The 23,230-nt window shown below is 45.0% G+C and overlaps 1 protein-coding gene across 1 annotated transcript in view; it reads right to left on the reverse strand.

The window, feature by feature from the left end:
* zanl (zonadhesin, like) overlaps window positions 1-23,230 on the reverse strand; it is a 51,196-nt gene that overhangs the window by 1,641 nt on the left and 26,325 nt on the right. Inside the window, exons 67-119 of the mRNA XM_062566360.1 lie at window positions 22,955-23,096; window positions 22,279-22,475; window positions 22,006-22,144; window positions 21,461-21,559; window positions 21,179-21,372; window positions 20,890-21,031; window positions 20,362-20,606; window positions 19,865-20,013; window positions 19,532-19,660; window positions 19,197-19,335; window positions 18,843-18,984; window positions 18,167-18,363; window positions 17,894-18,032; window positions 17,096-17,289; window positions 16,807-16,948; window positions 16,284-16,528; window positions 15,787-15,935; window positions 15,453-15,581; window positions 15,118-15,256; window positions 14,764-14,905; window positions 14,092-14,288; window positions 13,819-13,957; window positions 13,271-13,387; window positions 12,786-12,910; window positions 12,225-12,370; window positions 10,882-11,025; window positions 10,580-10,687; window positions 9,319-9,488; window positions 8,578-8,780; window positions 8,126-8,270; window positions 7,722-7,969; window positions 7,382-7,556; window positions 7,073-7,181; window positions 6,888-6,982; window positions 6,626-6,802; window positions 6,151-6,359; window positions 5,912-6,056; window positions 5,714-5,811; window positions 5,459-5,605; window positions 4,950-5,114; window positions 4,701-4,828; window positions 4,329-4,600; window positions 4,033-4,241; window positions 3,642-3,786; window positions 3,260-3,507; window positions 3,043-3,172; window positions 2,749-2,950; window positions 2,135-2,296; window positions 1,878-2,008; window positions 1,463-1,665; window positions 1,242-1,377; window positions 921-1,058; window positions 724-817 (exon numbers count right to left, since the gene is read on the reverse strand). Coding sequence (XP_062422344.1) covers window positions 724-817; window positions 921-1,058; window positions 1,242-1,377; window positions 1,463-1,665; window positions 1,878-2,008; window positions 2,135-2,296; window positions 2,749-2,950; window positions 3,043-3,172; window positions 3,260-3,507; window positions 3,642-3,786; window positions 4,033-4,241; window positions 4,329-4,600; window positions 4,701-4,828; window positions 4,950-5,114; window positions 5,459-5,605; window positions 5,714-5,811; window positions 5,912-6,056; window positions 6,151-6,359; window positions 6,626-6,802; window positions 6,888-6,982; window positions 7,073-7,181; window positions 7,382-7,556; window positions 7,722-7,969; window positions 8,126-8,270; window positions 8,578-8,780; window positions 9,319-9,488; window positions 10,580-10,687; window positions 10,882-11,025; window positions 12,225-12,370; window positions 12,786-12,910; window positions 13,271-13,387; window positions 13,819-13,957; window positions 14,092-14,288; window positions 14,764-14,905; window positions 15,118-15,256; window positions 15,453-15,581; window positions 15,787-15,935; window positions 16,284-16,528; window positions 16,807-16,948; window positions 17,096-17,289; window positions 17,894-18,032; window positions 18,167-18,363; window positions 18,843-18,984; window positions 19,197-19,335; window positions 19,532-19,660; window positions 19,865-20,013; window positions 20,362-20,606; window positions 20,890-21,031; window positions 21,179-21,372; window positions 21,461-21,559; window positions 22,006-22,144; window positions 22,279-22,475; window positions 22,955-23,096 — 8,453 coding nt within the window. The remainder of the gene's footprint in view (window positions 1-723; window positions 818-920; window positions 1,059-1,241; window positions 1,378-1,462; window positions 1,666-1,877; window positions 2,009-2,134; window positions 2,297-2,748; window positions 2,951-3,042; window positions 3,173-3,259; window positions 3,508-3,641; window positions 3,787-4,032; window positions 4,242-4,328; window positions 4,601-4,700; window positions 4,829-4,949; window positions 5,115-5,458; window positions 5,606-5,713; window positions 5,812-5,911; window positions 6,057-6,150; window positions 6,360-6,625; window positions 6,803-6,887; window positions 6,983-7,072; window positions 7,182-7,381; window positions 7,557-7,721; window positions 7,970-8,125; window positions 8,271-8,577; window positions 8,781-9,318; window positions 9,489-10,579; window positions 10,688-10,881; window positions 11,026-12,224; window positions 12,371-12,785; window positions 12,911-13,270; window positions 13,388-13,818; window positions 13,958-14,091; window positions 14,289-14,763; window positions 14,906-15,117; window positions 15,257-15,452; window positions 15,582-15,786; window positions 15,936-16,283; window positions 16,529-16,806; window positions 16,949-17,095; window positions 17,290-17,893; window positions 18,033-18,166; window positions 18,364-18,842; window positions 18,985-19,196; window positions 19,336-19,531; window positions 19,661-19,864; window positions 20,014-20,361; window positions 20,607-20,889; window positions 21,032-21,178; window positions 21,373-21,460; window positions 21,560-22,005; window positions 22,145-22,278; window positions 22,476-22,954; window positions 23,097-23,230) is intronic.

Raw genomic sequence — 23,230 nt, forward strand, 5'->3', positions numbered from 1 at the left:
TAACCGAGGTGAAGGACTTCAAAGTGCATGTGATCGATAAGACGTGGTGAGAGCAGGAGAGATTGCGGATGGTTGTAGATGAAGGTAGAGTGAAGGCAGTCAGTGAGTGAAGGCACCCCCCCCCCTTCCTTTCCCAGTGCTGATATAGGGAGCTCCCAGAAATCCCCAAATGTGTGAACCATGTGATGACACTATAATTTTCTCTCACTTACTGTGAGATGACCGCTGCTTCTGAATTACATAAACTTGTGACCTGCAATACAAATAAAACTTTTATCTGGGCCTTGATAAGAGTGGATTTGGTTTGTGATTGGTAGAGGACAGTGGTGGTGTTCACACACACACACACACACACACACACACACACACACACACACACACACACACACACCTGGAAAAAGATTATGGCCACATGTAAAAACCAATTTAGTTCTGACTTGAAATCAGAATTCTGGGATTGAAGTCCTATGGGCGATGTTAAAGTCAGAATTTAGACTTACATAATTCTTTAAACTCGTAGTTCGGATTTTGTTCTAAAAATTCTTACTTGAAATTGGAACCTCCAATTGCAACCAGAATCGTAATGTTTAGAAATGTGAATACTAAACTATGTGATTCATTAATTACATTCTAAGAATGAATAAAAAAATATCAAACTCCAAATATAAAGTTTTGATTTCTTCATCATCCATACGCATCCTCTTATCCTCTGCAATGACTCACTTGGCCTTTTGTCGGCAGGTGCATGCAACGGAGGTCACAATGATGATGACGACCACTGCGACCATCACCGCTATCAGGATGATCCACTTGGTTTCTGTAACGGTACATTTCACTCATCAAAGTGTTTTTTTAAACAGTGTATGCCGCAGAAGTCCGATATCGATGTTAGATTGACCCCGATGGGTGAAACAACGTACCCAGTCCTCCGCTTGGTGTTATCTCGACCTCGCAGTTGGTGCCCTCGAAGCCCTCGGCACACTGACAGGTGTACGTGTTGCCGCTGGCATCAGCACATTGGCCTCCATTCAGACAGGGGTAGCTGAGGCAGGGACTTGCTGCAGTACACAGAAAGCATCATCTCTACCAAAGGTTGATACTCTGGTGTGAGACATCACACTATGGGCACCGGGTAAAATAGGTTGCCAGGATTCCGCTTTAGTTGTTCATAATAGCTTGGAGGGTGGCCGCGGGGTTCTATGCTCTAATGAAGTCTCAGTGGATGAAGCCCCAACACACACCTCTGTGGCACTCCCGTTTGAAGTCGTAGATGGTGCAGACGAATCCGCTCTGGCAGGTCTTGGGCTGGCACACGGCCCCAGTGCTGGTGCACTCACAAGCCTGGGAACAGTCCTCAGTCACAAACTTCTCCTTCAGCTGCACAAAAGAGAGTTAGGGTTAGAGACATCGTCACCCGATGACACAGACACACACACAGCTGTAACCCCAGAAGGCCTCTCACGGTGTAGTATCTGTTGAGGACGCTGCAGCCACACTGTGTGTACGGCACGCAGACACCCTCGCTCATGACGAAGCCGGCGGCGCACTGGCATCCTTCCATGCAGGAGGTGGCGTCGCACTCTGAGGGGGCCGCCAGGTCGGCGCATGAGGCGGGGCAAGGCGACATGCAGGGGGAGTAGGTGCTGTTGGCATCGCAAGACAGGACTGCGAGAGAGGGAGAGAGTCGGTACACTACAGTTCTGCAAAGTAAAGCTGATGTTGTTGGAATCATGACGTAAAATGATGAATGTGAAGTGTTGTTCAACAATAACATTGTTATATATAATATCACTTTCCACATGTGTTTTTCAGTATACGCAGATGGAAATACAATAGTCATGTCATGATAACATTAAAATGAAAAAACTGCATCTTACCGCAGTTCAGGTGCTGTCGCCAGGGCCCCAGTTTGACTCCGGCCTCCTGACAGGCGGCAGCGTACGCTTCATAACTGGCACAACGCATCGCCGCACTGCCACTCTCAGCACACAGGTCAAACACACAATCACTGAGGGACAAACACACACACACACACACAACACTCATGTTTACATTTGAAGGAAGGACGTGAAGTGAAGCTGCACAGTAGCTTCGCACAGACACAAAGACGCACACAGACAAACGGACGACTCACTCCTGGTAGGTTTTAGGGGGCAGCGTAGCATGGCAGTCAGCAAACGGGCCGTTGGAGTCAGAGAGCGCTCCACACTGAGCCACGCTGTTGTAGCCATTGAGCTGAGACTGAGAGCAGTCCGATGTCTCAAACCCTGAATCTGGATTGGCCTCCACCTCTCGCCTGGAGACCGAATGCCAAAAGGGCAGAAAGGAAGGAAAGAAATAGACGTGGTTAAAGCTGCTTTGTCTCAATAACTGCATACCATATTAGCATGGAATTGTCAGTTGTAACTATCATCCGTTACTACTTTTTGTAAAGTAAATTGTATTTTTCTTTATTTTATTATATTATATTATTATTATAATATAAGTTATTTTAATATTGCTATTTCTATCACTCTTTTTTAAAATTGTGAAATAAGCACTTTTCTACTTATTGTAACATTTGTTGTCACCATTACTATCTCACCTGAAAATGTGCATTCAAACCAAACAAAGTGAATGGACTGACCATTTGAAATAGAGGATACAGCATTTCCGTTTGATTTCCAAGGTCAGTAATGAATCTCTAGGCTCCTGAACCCATTGAAGGTGTATTTACTGCCACAGCAGCGACCCTGGGAGTGGAACTACCTGTGAGCGTGCACAGAGTTGTGAAGGTTGAAGATCCTCAGTCCGTCCGCCTGTCGGTCACTGACCCTCCAGCTCTCTCCAAAGTTGTTCAGATCCCTGACCACTGATCCATCCGGCTTCATGTACTCATTTCTGGTGATGCCGTCGTAGTTTCCACACAGACCCCTGACAGAGTTCTTATAGGTGCTGGGCAGTATGATCTCTGATACACAAACACAGAGAGATGGAGAGTGAACGGATTCACAAACAAGCCCAAAGTAAGCTGGCGGGGGCCCGGGTTTCTTCTTCCCTCACCTCCGCGAATGTTGCCATCGAAGCGGACAGTGAGTCCAAAGTCGGTGGTGAGCTGGACCTGCTTGGAGTTCATTGTGATGGTCAAACCATCAACTGGCTTGAGTGGAGGTGCAACACGCTCCCCATTCAGCTAGAAGGCACACAATATATTTTCACAATTAGCGTTTTAACACAAGACAAAAAAAAGGCTTCAATAAGACAAAGACAAACTACTGACCAGGACGTTCTTCTTCTGCAGGAAGCGGACATTGACGCCGTAGACGTCAATGTACATCTGATCCAGGAATGACACTCTGATGTTGCCCCCGCGTCTGATGTTCTTCCCCCTCACCACGAAGGGCGTCAAGGAGTTCTGCAGGTTGTGGCTCTGGGTCAGGACGTAGGTGTAGGGGCCCTGGAAGTAATGGTTGAAACCATCGAATGTTCGGTGGTGGGGATCCCCAGAGATGCTGCACTTGTCGAACTCTAGGTGACGATGGAAAAGATACAGGCGAAATGCATTATGATCTGAACCATACGGATTAGAAGGCTTCAAGGCGTCTACTGCCTAGCTACAAGATGTTGGGATGTCGCAGTCTAGGCCGGTCAGAGGCACTCACTGCTGGGTTTGCAGTAGACGTCTCCATATTTGTCCAGAGCACACACTGAGTTGGAACTGCAGGCGTGGTCCTTACACGTGATTTGGCCACCGAGATTGCAGCTACATGAATTAATACATTTATCTGTCAGCCAAGAGTCTCCCACCTACAAACACACACACAGACACAGGTTTACATTTAAAACACAAATGTATATTGCTGCGTGTAATAATCGTTTCTATAATTACTGAACTGGCCAAAGGGGTTATAGGCACAGTAGCCCAAAGTGTTAGGGACCATCGTGAAGAAAACATTGGAAATAGACTCTTCTGTATATTTGTGTCTCTTCACCAGGTTTAAAGTATAACCACCATGTGTCTCTAATGTCATATGATCAGTCAGCTCCACTCACTTCATGGTATTCTCCATCTGAGCCCAGGCAGCCACACTTGTCCAGAGGAACACACTTATTGTCGCTGAGGACGTAGCCGCCGTCACACTGGCAGCCCTCCACACACGTGGTGGACGGGAGGTGGCAGAAGATGGGGAAGAGGTCGGAGCAGGTGGGGGGGCAGGGGGCAGTGCAGTCCGAGTAGTGGCTGTTGGCAGGGCAGGGCAGGGCTGCAGTGGAGGGAAAGCCAATTACAAAAAGATGACTCGACTAGAATCTTCTATCCAACCGGCTATAGGGGCGCGATCGGCACTCACGACAGAAGGTGTTGTTTCTCCAGCTGATGGTGACTCCGGAGCTCTGGCAGGCCTGAGCGTACGCATCCACGTTGTCGCAGAGCGTCGACTGCATGCCGTCGTACTCGCATAGGTCGTAGATGCAGTTGCCCAGGAAGGCCTCGGGGGGCACCAGCGCGTGGCAGGGCTTGAAGCGGTCAGAGAGGATGACCCCGGCACACTGAGCTTCGTACAGCTTCTCTTCCTCCGCCGTGCAGTTGGGGTGGATGTTTGGACGCGTGTCCGGCTGGCAGCTTAAGGTATGGAAATATGGTAAACAGTTTTGATCATAAGCTAGCTCACACTTTCCATATAATGAAAGTAAACCATGTGTGATGGCTGGGAGCCACTGACCCAGGATCACTGTCCCCATCGGATTTCCAGCTGTTTCCCAGTTCAATCACATCCTTGGCTGGTTTCTTATTGGGCATCAGGTATTCATCTGAGGAGTTGTGGTTGTAGTTCCCGCACATGCCGCACAGCTGTAGTGTAGTGGGAGATGGAGCCAGGTTATTTATTAAAAGCTCTTTGTTTGTCTGACCTGACGGAGACACATTAGGTGGAGGGACCATAAGACAATAGGACGGGCCTTATGCCTGATACCTTGTTGAAGTATTCCCCAGGAACCGTGATCTCCAAGTGATGGACGCCGTCGAACTTCACCTGCAGTCCAAAGTTGGTGTCCAGCAGACTGTAGGATCCGCTGGTTATCACTTTGGCTCCGACCGAGTCGATGGAAAGTGGCGTTTTCACCCGCCGCTCATTCAGCTAAGACACGACAACATCAACATTCATTGCTTTTTTCAATTCAAGTTAGAGGGATATTTGTGTGGTTATGATATTGTATTCATTTATTTTGTATGGATTTTTAAGTTTTGGAACTCATAATGATTACATCCTTGTATCAGTTTTCTTCAAGTTAATAAAACACAATGAATATATAAAGTGGGTTAAAAAGTCATAAACGGAGTGAAAAGAAGTTCGGATCAGACTAAGAAAATAGTTTTTAACTAATAAGATCTTAATAACCAAAACTCTCTTGCCTGTCATAGCTTCCATAGTTTCCTGCCGCCAACATGATGTATATTTTAAAAAGTATAAGCACTAATTACCAAAACTCTGCGGCTCTTCTGCAGCTCCACCACAGTGTCATGGGGCAGGTAGACCTTGACAGAGCGAACATAGGAGGCCTCTGGTTGACCACGCTCCTCGTTTTTAGCCACGATCTTGAAGGGAGTTACTTTGGTGGTGTTACACACCTATGGGTTTCAGAAAAAACAATCTTATATATTAATATTTAATATTGTTTGAGAAAGCACAGAAAGATGTCAAAATAGAAATTTCATGATAAAAAATCCCTGCTGTACCTCCACTAAAGTGTAAGTGCAGGTGCCCATGAACGTGTGCATCACACCGTCAAAGGTGTAGTAGTGAGGATCTCCAGCCACATGACACACTCCTTTACCTGTGGGGGGGAAAACATGAGAAACACGTTAGACGAATATAAGAAATTATGAACAGAACCACAACCATTGTTAAGCCGTTCGCTTATTGCTGAAAGGTACCTGTAGAGTGGCAGTCCAGGACTCCCTCCACAACCTTACACTCCTGTGCAGGGCTGCACTGCCAGGGCTCGCAGGTGATGTTGTTGTTACCGTTGCACTTACAGCGCTCTGAGCAGTCCGTCTCTGTGAACCACGAGTCTCCGACCTGCGCGCACAAAGACAAGGTCAACGCACGCTCAAATGGGTCTTCTTACAAAAAAACAACAAAAAAAACAACTCTGCCTGAGGTGTTTGCTTACCGGTCTGTAGAGTCCGCCTGCGTCGGTGCAGCCGCACTCGCTGAGCGGGACACACTTGTCCCCGCTGAGGATGAGGCCAGGGTTGCAGATGCATCCCTCCACACAGGGCAGGTTGCAGGAGCCACCGGGGGTTGCGGGTTGCTGGCAGCTTGGCTGGGCGCAGGCCGGGGTGCAATAGCTGTAATGGCTGCCTGCGGGGCACTTCAGAGCTGGAGGGATGAAGACAGATGGACAAGGGATGTTTAAATGACATTTTGGAATAAATGTGAGTGAAAGGCCTCTCGCACTACAGCGACTAAAAGCTGGAAAGGGTTCAATCCTGTGTCACTACGTCCCAATGTGAAATATGAGTCTCAAATCTCAAATATTGCTTTGTTTATTTGAGATTGGAAAGAAATCTAAAAATATGATTATTCTCGTTAGCATTTAATTGTCTCTCCTCTGCTTTCCACACACATCCACACAGGAGACTTACGACAGAAGGTGTTGTTCCTCCACGGGATGGGCACTCCTGCAGCAGCACACAGGTCAGCGTAGCTCTCTATGGCCTGGCACAGAGCCACGGTCTGCCCCCCGGTGGCACACATGTCGTACACGCAGTTTCCAAAGTACGGCTCCGGGGGCACGACGACATGACACGGCTTGAAGAGACCTGAACACCAAACACCACGAACACAAACTCCTGTTACTCAGCACTCCTACTGAGACAGGATACTGTGTGTGATTGTGTGTCATACCGTTGGGATCCGTGATGATGCCGCAGCTGGTGGGCTTCTTGGCCTCCTCCTCCACGACTTCATCACAGTCCTCCTGTCCCCCACCGTTGGTGCAGCTAGAGGAGAGGGGGAGGATTGATTGGAATGGAGTGAAGGGATGTTTTTTTTTAGTGAAACACATTTTTGGATTGTGTGGTGTGACTCACTCGGGCCTTGGGTCAGGGACCTGCCAGCTGTCTCCCAGTTCATTGGTGTTAGCGGCCGGTGTGTTGTCTGGCTTCAAGTTGTCGTCTTTGGAGTTTCCATTGAAATTTCCTGCCGAGGAAACAGATATTATTGGCTGCCTTTCAGATATTACTAGTGTTGCCTAATAGCTTGAGGTCGGAAGCAGCTTCTCTGACGGAGTTGGCAAAAGTTGGATCGCAATCCAAATTAATTGCTGTTAAAAATAATATCTGAGTTTAACGATGTTTATTCTATCATTAAGCCAGAAGTGGGACACCAATGGTTCTTACCACACATGCCACAGAGCTGGCCGTTGTAGGAAATCGGCAAGGTGACGTCGGCGTGGTGGTTGCCATCGAAACGCACCCTCAGGCCGAAGGACGTCTCCAGGACCACAAACTTGCCGCTCAAGTAAATCTTGACTCCGCCGATGGTGACCGGCAGGACGACAACGGTCCCGTTGACCTGGATGACACAGAGACCTTTATTCTGAGAGTGTCTATATGGGGAGGCGGCCATTTCCACGTGGCCGTGCCCTCATCCCTTATTTTAACTAACCGCGGTAAACATCCACAATGAAGAAATGCATTTTGGGCATGATTGCTACAAAAAAGAGACCAGCTGACATACCTGGACCGTGCGGCCCTTGCCGAGGACGAATGTGACCCCGTTCACATTGACCACCACGGCCCTGACGTAGGAGACCATCTTACTACTTCCTCTGTGCTCGTTCTGCGTGTCCACGCTGAAGTACGGCGAGCCGGAGGAGACGTTACAGGGTTTAGACAGCGTGTAGGAGCAGGCCCCCATGTAATGGTGGGTGTGCTTGTCAAAGGTGGTGTAGTGGGGGTCACCAGATACCGAGCAGATGCCATTTCCTGAAGAAGAGAGTATTATTTCATTTCAATGTATTATTTATCAGTACATTATCATAGTACTGGTGGCATTATTTTTTTGAGGAATGTGATAGTTGAATAGTGAGAAAATAATGAAGCTTTTTTGTGTGTGTGTGGAGGGTGGAGGGGGGGACACACCTAAAGGAAGACATTCGTATTCTCCGTCCTTCAGCTGGCAGCTCTCAGTGGTTGGTTTACAGCTGGTGTTGTGACACTGGATCAAACCTCCACTGTGACAGTCACATTTCTGCTCACAGCCTTCCAAGTACCAGTTATCGCCAACCTGCCAAACATACACACACACACAGATATGCACAAAAGTGGCAAATCAATCCAATCGAAATGCATTAAGCCGTCACAACAATGTCATGGTTCAGATCACAGACACAGACACGTTACACAATGCTAAACTACAACAGAGGAATTTCAATGTTGAATATCTGCTTGTTCTTGCTTTAACAATGAAAACCATTACTTATGTTTCCATTTAGATATTGTGCTGAATTGTGCATGCATGCTTTGACTAGAATGCAGTACAATCAGCCACTGCTACCTCGATTTAGTTGATTTAAAACTTCTTTCCCACTCACCGGGTGATAGGTCCCGCTGGTGTCCACACAGCCGCAGTCTTTGAGCGACACACACTTGTCGTTGCTGAGGATGAAGCCGGGGTTGCACTCACAACCCTCCACGCACACGTCCTGGCAGCCGGGGGACCCGACCACCCCCAGACACGTCTCTGGACAGGAAGTGGCACACAGAGTGTAGGAGCTGTTGGGAGGACAGTCCAGGGCTGCATGGAGGGGTGGAGGAATGGGAGATGGAGGACAGATGATGAAGACAGGGATGAAAGGATTATTGTTATAGGTTGTTCGTTGATAAAAAATGGTTTTATGTGCAGCGTATTTTGCAATAAATGGCCGATGGTGGTGCATGGAGTAGCGTGATGCGCTGGGAGCCGCAAGGTTGGTGGCTCAAATCCCGGCTGCCCCATGTGCCATGTTGAAGTGTCCCTGAGCACGACACCTAACCCCTAATTGCTCCCCAGGCAAAATGTAATGCATGGGTTATAATGCAATGTAAGTCGCTTTGGATAAAAGCGTCAGCTAAATGACATGTAATGTAACGATTCAGAACGTTTAGCTTGTTATATTTAGCGTGCATCAATAATGATGATGCCCAGAATTCAACTTGAAGAAAAAGTCAGGGCATAACTAAAAGGGAACATAAATGTCTGAACCATCTGACCGCTGTTTCATGCTGAACAGCCGTCACTGTGGAACAAGTGGCCGCGTGTTGAAGAGACAAACCATAAAATACTGAAGACTTACGACAGAAGCCCGGCGTCCTCCACTGGTGGACTTTGGCTCCAGCGCTCTGGCAGGCATCGGTGTAGGCCTGGAGCTGGTCGCACAGGACGTGCTGCTGTCCGTTGAACTGACACATGTCATAGACGCAGCTCCGGAAGAACGGAGTGGGATCCACCACACTGATACACTCCCTGCAAGCAGAAAACACTCAGATGGTCCAGCGCTCAACCAACCACATGCTGCTGATTTCACTGGAAGCTTCTTCTTCTCATTTATTTCATTGAAAAAGCAACATGCTGAGCAATCAAACCATCGACAGAAAATTATTCATATGAAATATTTTCACGAACTGAATAGAAAGAAATATCTGCACTATCTACAGTAATAAATACATATCAAAACAAGATGCATAAGTGTGGGTGTGTGTTTGGATTGGTTTCAGAGTCAAATGCTGTCCATGAGAATGAGCTATAACAGTAATCTTAGTAGAGAAATGAGACAGACAAATCTCTGAATATACCACAATCTTCAACTGCTGCGGCGACTCCTTTCCAAAATAAAACCCAGCTCTGCGGTTGTAAAGATGATGACATTGAACCCGTCACCCGTCATTTGAGAGCACTGGGGTCACACCCTCAAACAAAAGCGTCTTTACAGGGGGCTATCTGACGCACCCCCCGACCCGTGCCAGATAAATCTGTGCTGGCGCTGCTCAGACCAGAGAGGCATTGATTTAGAGCAAACAGCCAAAGGTCTGGTGGTGGGTGGGGGTGAGGGGGGTGTCAGCCCAGCTGCACAGGGGGAATCGAGAGAGGGGGCGGTTCAGGGAACGGTGCCGGGATGAGTTCTAAATAGCCTCAGGCTTATCTGGGTGTGTGTGTACATGTGGGTGTGGGTGTGTGTGTCTCTCCCCAATAATGCGCAGTAGTGACTAAGAAGCAGATGGAGAGAGAGAGAGGAGCGTAAAGCGTGACATTCGGTCATCATTGAACTGTACCAAAAGGAATTCAAAATAAAACGTGTTGTGAACCAGAACCATGAAGTTGCTGCTTCTGTACGGTTCGAGACTCACAGATTAACACGGGTTAAATTACAGGTTTGTACCTGAAAAATAAAATATTGCATTGCAGCTTTACCGCAATTATTCAGTAACAAAAAAACAGGCTTTCCAACTGGATGAGTTGAGTTTTACCAGATAGGAACAAGAGACACTACAGAGATGCATCATGGGAGATAAAGGTTGCTAGATTTTGGGCAGAAAGAAGAAAAGCTCCTCTCTCACCTGAAAGGCCCAGCAGGGTCTTGGATTTTGCCACATTTGTCTGGTTTCACCACCTCTGCTTCAAGCTTGGGGTCACAGTCCGGGTCGGGCTTGGTCCCTGGGCTGCACCTGATCAACACAAACAACACAAATTGGTTTTCTCAAAGTGAATAATTCATTACATCATCTTTATATATATATATATATTGTTCAACTGGATGCAATCACGGATTAGTGTCAAGTACATTGAATCGCATGCCTGGAAGACATGTGACTTTCCAGGGAATTGTATAAATCACTGATCTGAGTGCGTGTAAACTCACGAGTCATCCTCATCCTCCTTCGTTTGCCAGCTGTTCCCGAAGTCATTGACATTTCCCACCAGAGTGCCATCTGGTTTGGTGAAGTCGTTGCCTGCGTTGCCGTCGTAGTCCCCGCACAGACCGCACATCTGGTCGTAGTAGGAGCTGGAGGAGAAGAAGACGATGAGCAAGCGGGATTAAGAGATGAGGAGGGATGTTTTAAGAAGACTTAAAAGGTCTAACAGGGTTTGGCCCTTTAATGGAATCCAAGAAACAAACAGACAAAATGCAATCTCGTCTGATACTGTGAGTTAAGGCATTATCAATGTAAGATATATAAGCATATATAAGTATTAAGAATGTTGGAGGAATCTGGAGATATTACACATCTGAAAGACCTTTGAGCTATTGCTTGTTTACAACTGAGATATTACGCAGTTTTCATGACATACACAGAGAATAAACTGTGACCTTTTGCCGTTTATAACAAGAAATAATATCTTCTACACCCCGGCGATATTGGTTTGTCTTTTATGGCGCATTTTGACTGCTTCAGGTGTCTAAAGACATGTCCTGTTCATCAGCAGCAGAAGTGTGGATTGTACGGTGGCCGAGGAGGTTCAGACAAATACAAATGCCACAACACAACGCGAACGCCACAACACAAAATACAAAAGCCACAACACAACCGAACGCCGCAACACAACACAAACGCACAAACGGAAGTTAAGTAACTGCCCACGGGAACGAGCGTATTTTGGAGAAACGCCCACGGGAACGAGCGTATTTTTGCGGCTACAGTTAGATTTTAACTAGCTAACGTTAGGAAATGGAATCATTCACTTACTTCTTGAACGATCTGGCATCCTCCAGCTCCGTTCGTCAAAAATACGCTCGTTCCCGTGGGCAGTTACTTAGCTACTTCCGTTTTCGCGTTCAGTTGTGTTGTGGCATTTGTATTTGTCTGAACCTTCTCGGCCCCCGTAGATACACCATGTAGGATAGATTTTCAGTCAACTATTAGATATTACAAAGTTCCATTATTCCAACCATTTATCCTTACCAGCTGGTCAAATACCTACATTACACACACTTTTGGCGTCTAATACCGACACGCGAAGGGCCCCTTTATGGTTTGGATCAGACGCAGCATGCTTTCAACTAGCTCCAACCCATCTGCATTATGATTGCGTTATTGGACGCCAAGAGCAAGTGATATAGTATAAAGAGTGAATAAGCCCACACGCATGTGACCAGCGTGCATTTAGGGTCTGTTTAAGGTGTGCCACGCCCCTTTTCAGGGGCCACACGAATGCATGCAAACAATGCATGAGGTCAACCTCAAGAAGTTGGTTTTCACCAACCTGGGGACTGAGATCTGGGCGTAATGGCTTCCATCCCAGCGCACCCGGAGGCCGAAGGACGTCTGCAGGGTGACGTACTGACCGGCGAGACTGAGAGAGATGAGCGGAGACGGGTAGTTGGGTAAGGCCACTCGCAGTCCGTTAACCTGCCAGATGTGGAGGCAGAACAGACATGGAAAACTGTGTTAAAATGCAGCAACCTGTACATTTCATATTCAAGCTTTTCACATTTGACAAGCGAATAGAAAAAAACAGCACACAAGGATTTTCAACAGATGAGCACAAGAGACGTTGAGCATGACGAGCGGGGACAGACTTCTGGGATTATCGCATTATGAAGAGATAAAAGTCAAATGAAAAGACCAGGAGAACAAAGGACAAGCTTGTAAGTTCGCAGAACCAGAAGATTAAGACACAGAGAGAGCAATACAGCTGTTGCTATGCCGTACATGTAGTTACGCATGTGATGCTCCTGTGATACAGGCGGCTTGTAAAAGTACATTTAAGGACTCATCCATCTTGAATCCATTGAGTGCTGTTTTAAATGTGATCCCCACTAACCAGAGTCCTCTTGGCCTTCATCAGGGTGACGGTGATTCCATTCACGGTGACATAGAGCTTCCTCAGGTAGGACATGCCTGGCACTCCTCTCTCTTCATTCTTCCCCTCCACCGAGAACCAAGGGCCTGCACAGGGAGATTACAAACATGCGTATCTAGTCGGCTCCCTAAACTGAGAATTTATCGTACTAAATGTCTAAAAATCACTGACAACAATAATACATTACTGTTAAAGGCTGATCAGTGCAAAAAGGTCAGATGAGTAACCCTAGAGGATATTCTAAAGTATGATGGTGGTGTAATGCCACCTGCTGGTGTTAGGAAATCATTTTACAAAACCACTTAAATGAGCTACGAGCATCTAAATAAGATTGGACAATGCGTAATAGAGCTGCGGCAGATCGAACATTTTGCAAAAAATATAGATAAAAGAATTTATGAACAGAGAAGACAAAGAAGAATAAATGAATAAATGTCTGAACCTACCGGTGGTGTTCTTGCAGGTTCTGGCTAGGGTGTAGGTGCATGTTCCCATGAATGTGTAGAACCTTTTATCAAACGTGTTGTAGTGGGGATCTCCAGACACCACACAGTCCTGAGAGCCTGAATGGGGAAGGGACAAGCCGAACATCAGAGTGCAAAGGAGAAACACATTTTAAGAAGGAAAAGAAAGAGACTAGTTATTAGTTGAACTCAGGTTAGGGATATGTTCTGTGTGTAAACCAAAAACTGATTAAATTGTGAATCAGAACTATGAAAACCTCAATGACAATCAAATAAATCCTTCTAAAGTACTGTTTGTTGTAAGGTGTGTACCATTACTAATCCACAACTTATTCTAACTGGTTCTGGTGCTCGGTGATGATCATACTTAATGCTAAAGTAGTATCTTAATCGTAAGTATTGTTAAGATACTGTGCTGGTTAAACCCAAATAATTACATGCATATATGTGTTAAACCATGAATAATAAACATGTATAATTCATATCCAGATCAGTTCATTTGGATGGCTGTGCGCTGGGTGTTAACCTACTTGTGGGGTAGCAGCCCAGATCTCCGTCCTGGTTTTTACACTCTTGCATTGGGGGACATTCAGTAGCTTTGCAGGTGACGAAGGGAGCATCACACCTGCACTTCAGCTTACAATCCTCTGCATAGAATTCATCTCCAGGCTGACATACATACACACACAAGTTGTGTTAGTTGATGAAGAGTCTTAAATCGAAGACCACAATCTACCCTCACAATGCACAAACGTCTGACACACACATTTCCCTGGTGGCTTATCAGTCCTACTTCACTGTACCTCGTAGTACTGGCCATTGACGTGTGTGCAGCCACATGAAGTCTTCTTGACGCACTTGCCGGCGCTCAGGACGTAGCCTGCATCACACACACAGGACTCGGAGCAGGGCCCGCCACAGGAAGGAGGTTTCCCGCTGCATGTCTCCTGACACGGGTCTGCACAGGGCTCGTAGTGGCTGTTGGGGGGGCATTTCAGAGCTATAGTAGGGAGGAGGACGGGAGGGGGAAGTCAGTGACATAGAGATATACTCAGATGTTTAATAATATGTATGAATTCAAACTATTAACAGTTGGACAAAACACCATACATAGCCTAAGAAATGAATGTGACTCTAAAACAGATTCATTTCTATGTACAGTCAAATGCTTCATTATTATTTTCCTGAGGAAGGAGCCATTTTTACTATAATCAACAACATTATTTGCATTTGCGTACTTGAACTAAAACCAAATTTGCATCAGTTGGAGAATCTCACGTACACATTTGGGAGGAATTCAAGGACATTTCCAAGGTGTTCCTGAGATATCACTTACAGACAGATAGCCCCAAAGATAAGGCAGAGTAAAAACCTCACTGAGCCTTAAGAAGTGGCTCCAGAGTAACCCATCCTGCCCTCCCAAACCCTTCCAAATACCTATAAGTTTCTCCATCCCTTCTTTTCCCCATACTCACGGCAAAAGGTTTCATTCCTCCATGGTCCAATGTTCACGCCACGGTCCTGGCATTCGTTGACATAGGCCTCTATGGCTTCACACAGAATGGGCTTGGCGCCATCCAGCTCACACAGGTCAAAGATACAGTCCCTGAAGTAATTCTGAACTCACACACACACACACAAAGAAGGTTGAGTTTTAATGCCTTGTTCTGTCTCCTTACCTTGAACCAAAATCTGTCATTTATGTCTCATTTTTGTATAGAAATCTCTGCCACATCAAACATGGGAACTGCTTTGTATAAGTGCATACTGTATGGCTCTTTGTGTATGCACGCATGTTTGTGTGTGTGTGTATGTGTAAGGTGACTTACATTTGGGTTGACTTTGGGGTGGCACACAGCGAAAGGACCCTTTTTGTCCAGCAAGATGCCACAGTATCCAGAGCTCTCATACAGTTCCTGCTCTCCTTCCTCACACTCAGGGGTGGTGGTGTTGGGTTTCTTGTTACACCTGTGAACACATATAGTCAGTTAGAGGAGCTGTGTGTGTTGTTGTTAGTTAGTTTTTGTCCCGCAGTAGTTCTAACAAAGAGGTGATCAATGAGTAGACATTTGTTTAGTCTCAATACCCAACTCATTCAATATTGTTTTTATCAAAACAGTATTCTTTTTTTTAAATGAATGAAAATAGACATAGAGCTACTGACTCTGGATCGGTGTTCCAGCTGTGTCCAAAGTCATTAGCACTGTTGGTCAATGATCCATCTGGTTTACGGAAGTCATCTTTCGAATATCCATCGTAATCTCCACACAGTCCACACAATATGTTCTTATAGCTGCAAGAACATTTGCAAGTTAGTTATTGGTGAAAGTGAAAAGGCAACAATTAAGTCCACGAGTTTCTGACTTGTTTCCATCCCAACCAAGTTCAAGTTTTTTTTCCGATTATCAGACTTTATTGTTAGTATCATTTATAAGTCTCCAATTAAATAGTTGCATATGTGACGTTGGGAAAAAATGTTAGCGTCAGGCTTTGCTTACTCTTTGACCACTTTGATGTCCATGAAGTGGTTTCCATCATAACGAACTGTCACACCAAAGTCCATGGACACAGTGTAGTGCTTTCCCGACTTGAACACAGAGACACCAGTGGCCGGAGTAACTGGCACGTTTACATTAGTCCCATTTACCTGTGCAGCAAAAGTAGGTGCAAATTTGATAATAAACGGTGACTGAGGAAACAGAAACAGTTTAGGATAAAAAAAATCACTCTATTTAATCTTACACTTGAAAGTTTATATTAGCAAATGAAAAGTTGTAGTGTCTGCATGGAATTCACATTATTTCTGGACGTTAGCTCTGGTAAATATGCCATACATTAGAAAATAGTGTGATTGTGGTCCCACTCAGGTTGCTATGCAACTAATTTGCATTCTCAGCGGCTTTCTTAACGACGTTTAGACGTATATTTTATCAGATTACGTTTACAGTTTTAGGAGCCCGGGCTGCACATTGTCGATTCCCCCCATGTTTATTACCTGCACAATTCCCTCTTTCAGAATGGAGATCTTCACCGTGTGAACATATACATGCACGGCCTTCACATAGGAGATGGTGGGACGGTTAAAACGATTTTCGTTGTCCACATGGACCTCAAAGTGTGGAAGAGTCGTTTCATTGCAGGGTCGAGACATCAAGTAGCTACAATTGCCCATGAAGTTGTAGTTGCGTTTGTCAAAAGTCGTGTAGTGGGGATCACTATTGGCTATGCATGTGGACGTATCTACGGTATGAGAAAATGTATGTTAGCAGTTATTTTGGTCATGCTAAATTGTGATATAAAACTAGCACAAAGAGAGATGCGTAATTGAGTCTACAAGCTGTCTCAGACCTGTTACACAGTTTTATAACATTTGTAAGAATAATCCAGAACCAGAACTCGTATAGCCTTAGCAACCAGGATCAGACGGCCTTGTGTGTGGCCAAAGGTAACAGTTTTTGGACAAGTAAGAGCAGCAGTTACTATGGCAATTCCTTGACAATATAACAGATACCATTCACCTTTAGGGTAGCAGCCTGCAACACCATTAACATCGCGACATTCTTCTGTGGGGTCACATGAGTTGTCAACACATTCAAGAGTGTAGTTCCCAGCACAGCGACACAGCTTTGAGCAGCCATCTCCAAATATCATCTCGCCAGGCTAAAACAGAAATGGAATAGGGATCAACCAAGAGCACCATTTACCCCCAGACCTATATAGAACAACCTTATTGTCATTTTCTAATAACCATTGCACATGAAATCACAGCATTGTATGCATGTAGTTGTAGTCACAAGGATATCTGACCTCATAATAGTTATTCTGGTCATCCAGACACCCACATTTCTCCAATGGGACACAGTGCCGTCCCTTGAAGACATAACCTGGTTTGCAGAAGCAGCCACTGATGCAGGAGCCAGAACAGTTGGTAGAAGGCTCCATACAGGTGGGGATACAAGCTGGACCACATTCTATATAATCTGCATCAGGAGGGCAGGGTTCTGTGAAGTAGAAAGACAAGTAAAGTGATAATTGGGCAAAATCACTGGATCGAGTGTTGTTGTTAAAAAAATACAAAAGTTTTTCATACTTGGTGGCTTTGCTGTCGTTGGTCCAGGAGTAGTTGGCCTAGGAGTTGTGGGTTTAGGTGTAGTTGGGCCTGGGGTGGGTGGAAGAAGAAGACTGGTCATTAGTTGAACTCAGATTAGGGATTTGTTCTGTGTGGTAAAAGAAAACTGATCGGATTGTGTTCCAGAACTATGAGAATATCATTGAAAATAACAGAAATCCTTCCAAAGTATGTTGTAAGGTTCGTTCCATGTCTAACCCGCAATTTATTACCTCATCTTTCCTTAAACTTCTGGTTCTGTTGCTCAGTGATGATCATACTTAAACAATTAGGGGCCTAGTACTATTCCTTGACATTACATCTTAATGTGGAACCCTAGATGTAATTATTGCCTCATATAGTACTGGTACAAGATCAGCCCAAATAATCACAAGCCTTATGTTCAGGCATACCAGTGTTAAACATGAATAATAAAAATGTATAATTCATATCCAGATCAGTTCATTTGGATAGCTGTGCGCTGGGTGTTAACCTACTTGTGGGGTAGCAGCCCAGATCTCCGTCCTGGTTTTTACACTCTTGCATTGGGGGACATTCAGTAGCTTTGCAGGTGACGAAGGGAGCATCACACCTGCACTTCAGCTTACAATCCTCTGCATAGAATTCATCTCCAGGCTGACATACATACACACACAAGTTGTGTTAGTTGATGAAGAGTCTTAAATCGAAGACCACAATCTACCCTCACAATGCACAAACGTCTGACACACACATTTCCCTGGTGGCTTATCAGTCCTACTTCACTGTACCTCGTAGTACTGGCCATTGACGTGTGTGCAGCCACATGAAGTCTTCTTGACGCACTTGCCGGCGCTCAGGACGTAGCCTGCATCACACACACAGGACTCGGAGCAGGGCCCGCCACAGGAAGGAGGTTTCCCGCTGCATGTCTCCTGACACGGGTCTGCACAGGGCTCGTAGTGGCTGTTGGGGGGGCATTTCAGAGCTATAGTAGGGAGGAGGACGGGAGAGGGAAGTCAGTGACATAGAGATATACTGAGATGTTTAATAATATGTATGAATTCAAACTATTAACAGTTGGACAAAACGCCATACATAGCCTAAGAAATGAATGTGACTCTAAAACAGATTCATTTCTATGTACAGTCAAATGCTTCACTAATATTTTCTTGAGGAAGGAGCCATTCTTCCTATAATCAACAACATTATTTGCATTTGCATACTTGAACTAAAACCAAATTTGCATCAGTTGGAGAATCTCACGTACACATTTGGGAGGAATTAAAGGACATTTCCAAGGTGTTCCTGAGATATCACTTACAGACAGACAGATAGCCCCAAAGATAAGGCAGAGTAAAAACCTCACTGAGCCTTAAGAAGTGGCTCCAGAGTAACCCATCCTGCCCTCCCAAACCCTTCCAAATACCTATAAGTTTCTCCATCCATTCTTTTCCCCATACTCACGGCAAAAGGTTTCATTCCTCCATGGTCCAATGTTCACGCCACGGTCCTGGCATTCGTTGACATAGGCCTCTATGGCTTCACACAGAATGGGCTTGGCGCCATCCAGCTCACACAGGTCAAAGATACAGTCCCTGAAGTAATTCTGAACTCACACACACACACACAAAGATAGTTGAGTTTTAATGCCTTGTTCTGTCTCCTTACCTTGAACCAAAATCTGTCATTTATGTCTCATTTTTGTATAGAAATCTCTGCCACATCAAACATGGGAACTGCTTTGTATAAGTGCATACTGTATGGCTCTTTGTGTGTGCACGCATGTTTGTGTGTGTGTGTATGTGTAAGGTGACTTACATTTGGGTTGACTTTGGGGTGGCACACAGCGAAAGGACCCTTTTTGTCCAGCAAAATGCCGCAGTATCCAGAGCTCTCATACAGTTCCTGCTCTCCTTCCTCACACTCAGGGGTGGTGGTGTTGGGTTTCTTGTTACACCTGTGAACACATATAGTCAATTAGAGAAGTTGTGTGTGTTGTTGTTAGTTAGTTTTTGTCCCGCAGTAGTTCTAACAAAGAGGTGATCAATGAGTAGACATTTGTTTAGTCTCAATACCCAACTCACTCAATATTGTTTGTATCAAAACAGTATTTTTTTTTTTAAATGAATGAAAATAGACATAGAGCTACTTACTCTGGATCGGTGTTCCAGCTGTTTCCAAAGTCATTAGCACTGTTGGTCAATGATCCATCTGGTTTACGGAAGTCATCTTTCGAATATCCATCGTAATCTCCACACAGTCCACACAATATGTTCTTATAGCTGCAAGAAAATGTGCATGTTAGTTATTGGTGAAAGTGAAAAGGCAACAATTAAGTCCATGAGTTTCTGACTTGTTTCCATTCCAACCAAGTTCAAGTTTTTTTCCGATTATCAGACTTTATTGTTAGTATCATTCATAAGTCTCCAATTAAATAGTTGCATATGTGACGTTGGGAAAAAATGTTAGCGTCAGGCTTTGCTTACTCTTTGACCACTTTGATGTCCATGAAGTGGTTTCCATCATAACGAACTGTCACACCAAAGTCCATGGACACAGTGTAGTGCTTTCCCGACTTGAACACAGAGACACCAGTGGCCGGAGTAACTGGCACGTTTACATTAGTCCCATTTACCTGTGCAGCAAAAGTAGGTGCAAATTTGATAATAAACGGTGACTGAGGAAACAGAAACAGTTCAGGATAAAAAAAATCTCTCTATTTAATCTTACACTTGAAAGTTTATATTAGCAAATGAAAAGTTGTAGTGTCTGCATAGAATTCACATTATTTCTGGACGTTAGCTCTGGTAAATATGCCATACATTGTTACATAGTGTGATTGTGGTCCCACTCTGGTTGCTATGCAACTAATTTGCATTCTGAGCGGCTTTCTTAACGAAGTTAAAACATATATTTTATCAGATGACGTTTACAGATTTAGGAGCCCGGGCAGCACATTGTCGTTTCCCCCCATGTTTATTACCTGCACAATTCCCTCTTTCAGAATGGAGATCTTCACCGTGTGAACATATACATGCACGGCCTTCACATAGGAGATGGTGGGACGGTTAAAACGATTTTCGTTGTCCACATGGACCTCAAAGTGTGGAAGAGTCGTTTCATTGCAGGGTCGAGACATCAAGTAGCTACAATTGCCCATGAAGTTGTAGTTGCGTTTGTCAAAAGTCGTGTAGTGGGGATCACCATTGGCTATGCATGTGGACGTATCTACGGTGTGAGAAAATGTATGTTAGCTGTTATTTTGGTCATGCTAAATTGTGATATAAAACTAGCACAAAGAGAGAAGCGTAATTAAGTGTACAAGCTGTCTCAGAGTAATACCTGTTACACAGTTTTACAACATTAGTAAGAATAATCCAGAACCAGAACTCGTATAGCGTTAGGAACCAGATTCAGACGCCCTTGTGTGTGGCCAAAGGTAACAGTTTTTGGACAAGTAAGAGCAGCAATTACTATGGCAATTCTTCAACAATTTAACAGATACCATTACCTTTAGGGTAGCAGCCTGCAACACCATTAACATCGCGACATTCTTCTGTGGGGTCACATGAGTTGTCAACACATTCCAGAGTGTAGTTCCCAGCACAGCGACACAGCTTTGAGCAGCCATCTCCAAATATCATCTCGCCAGGCTAAAACAGAAATGGAATAGGGATCAACCAAGAGCACCATTTACCCCCAGACCTATATAGAACAACCTTATTGTCATTTTCTAATAACCATTGCACATGAAATCACAGCATTGAATGCATGTAGTTGTAGTCACAAGGATATCTGACCTCATAATAGTTATTCTGGTCATCTAGACAGCCACATTTCTCCAATGGGACACAGTGCCGTCCCTTGAAGACAAAACCTGGTTTGCAGAAGCAGCCACTGATGCAGGAGCCAGAACAGTTAGTAGAAGGCTCCATACAGGTGGGGATACAAGCTGGACCACATTCTATATAATCTGCATCAGGAGGGCAGGGTTCTGTGAAGAAGAAAGAAAAATAAAGTGGTAATTGGGCAAAATCATTGGATCGAGTGTTGTTGTTAGAAAAATACAAAGTTTGTCATACTTGGTGGCTTTGCTGTCGTTGGTCCAGGAGTAGTTGGCCTAGGAGTTGTGGGTTTAGGTGTGGTTGGGCCTGGGGTGGGTGGTTTAGGTGTGGTTGGGCCTGGGATGGGTGGAAGAAGAAGACTGGTCATTAGTTGAACTCAGATTAGGAATTTGTTCTGTGTGGTAAAAGAAAACTGATCGGAGTTTTTTCCAGAACTTTGAGAACCTCATTGAAAATAACAGAAATCCTTCCAAAGTATGTTGTAAGGTTCGTTCCATGTCTAACCCGCAATTTATTACCTCATCTTTCCCCAAACTTCTGGTTCTGTTGCTCGGTGATGATCATACTTAAACAACTAGGGGCCTAGTAGTATTCCCTGACATTACATCTTAATGTGGAATCCTCGATGTAAGTGGTGCCACATATAGTACTGGTACAAGATTAGCCCAAATAAGGACAAGCCTTATGTTCAGGCATACCACTGTTAAACATAATTAATAAACATGTATAATTCATATCCAGATCAGTTCATTTGGATGGCTGTGCGCTGGGTGTTAACCTACTTGTGGGGTAGCAGCCCAGCTCTCCGTCCTGGTTTTTACACTCTTGCATTGGGGGACATTCAGTAGCTTTGCAGGTGACGAAGGGAGCATCACACCTGCACTTCAGCTTACAATCCTCTGCATAGAATTCATCTCCAGGCTGGCATACATACACACACAAGTTGTGTTAGTTGATGAAGAGTCTTAAATCGAAAACCACAATCTACCCTCACAATGCACAAACGTCTGACACACACATTTCCCTGGTGGCTTATCAGTCCTACTTCACTGTACCTCGTAGTACTGGCCATTGACGTGTGTGCAGCCACATGAAGTCTTCTTGACGCACTTGCCGGCGCTCAGGACGTAGCCTGCATCACACACACAGGACTCGGAGCAGGGCCCGCCACAGGAAGGAGGTTTCCCGCTGCATGTCTCCTGACACGGGTCTGCACAGGGCTCGTAGTGGCTGTTGGGGGGGCATTTCAGAGCTATAGTAGGGAGGAGGACGGGAGAGGGAAGTCAGTGACATAGAGATATACTGAGATGTTTAATAATATGTATGAATTCAAACTATTAACAGTTGGACAAAACGCCATACATAGCCTAAGAAATGAATGTGACTCTAAAACAGATTCATTTCTATGTACAGTCAAATGCTTCACTATTATTTTCCTGAGGAAGGAGCCATTTTTACTATAATCAACAACATTATTTGCATTTGCGTACTTGAACTAAAACCAAATTTGCATCAGTTGGAGAATCTCACGTACACATTTGGGAGGAATTCAAGGACATTTCCAAGGTGTTCCTGAGATATCACTTACAGACAGACAGATAGCCCCAAAGATAAGGCAGAGTAAAAACCTCACTGAGCCTTAAGAAGTGGCTCCAGAGTAACCCATCCTGCCCTCCCAAACCTTTCCAAATACCTATAAGTTTCTCCATCCATTCTTTTCCCCATACTCACGGCAAAAGGTTTCATTCCTCCATGGTCCAATGTTCACGCCACGGTCCTGGCATTCGTTGACATAGGCCTCTATGGCTTCACACAGAATGGGCTTGGCGCCATCCAGCTCACACAGGTCAAAGATACAGTCCCTGAAGTAATTCTGAACTCACACACACACACACAAAGATAGTTGAGTTTTAATGCCTTGTTCTGTCTCCTTACCTTGAACCAAAATCTGTCATTTATGTCTCATTTTTGTATAGAAATCTCTGCCACATCAAACATGGGAACTGC

The sequence above is a fragment of the Pungitius pungitius genome, chromosome 1 (genome assembly GCF_949316345.1).
Source record: "Pungitius pungitius chromosome 1, fPunPun2.1, whole genome shotgun sequence".
Classification (NCBI taxonomy): Eukaryota; Metazoa; Chordata; class Actinopteri; order Perciformes; family Gasterosteidae; genus Pungitius; species Pungitius pungitius.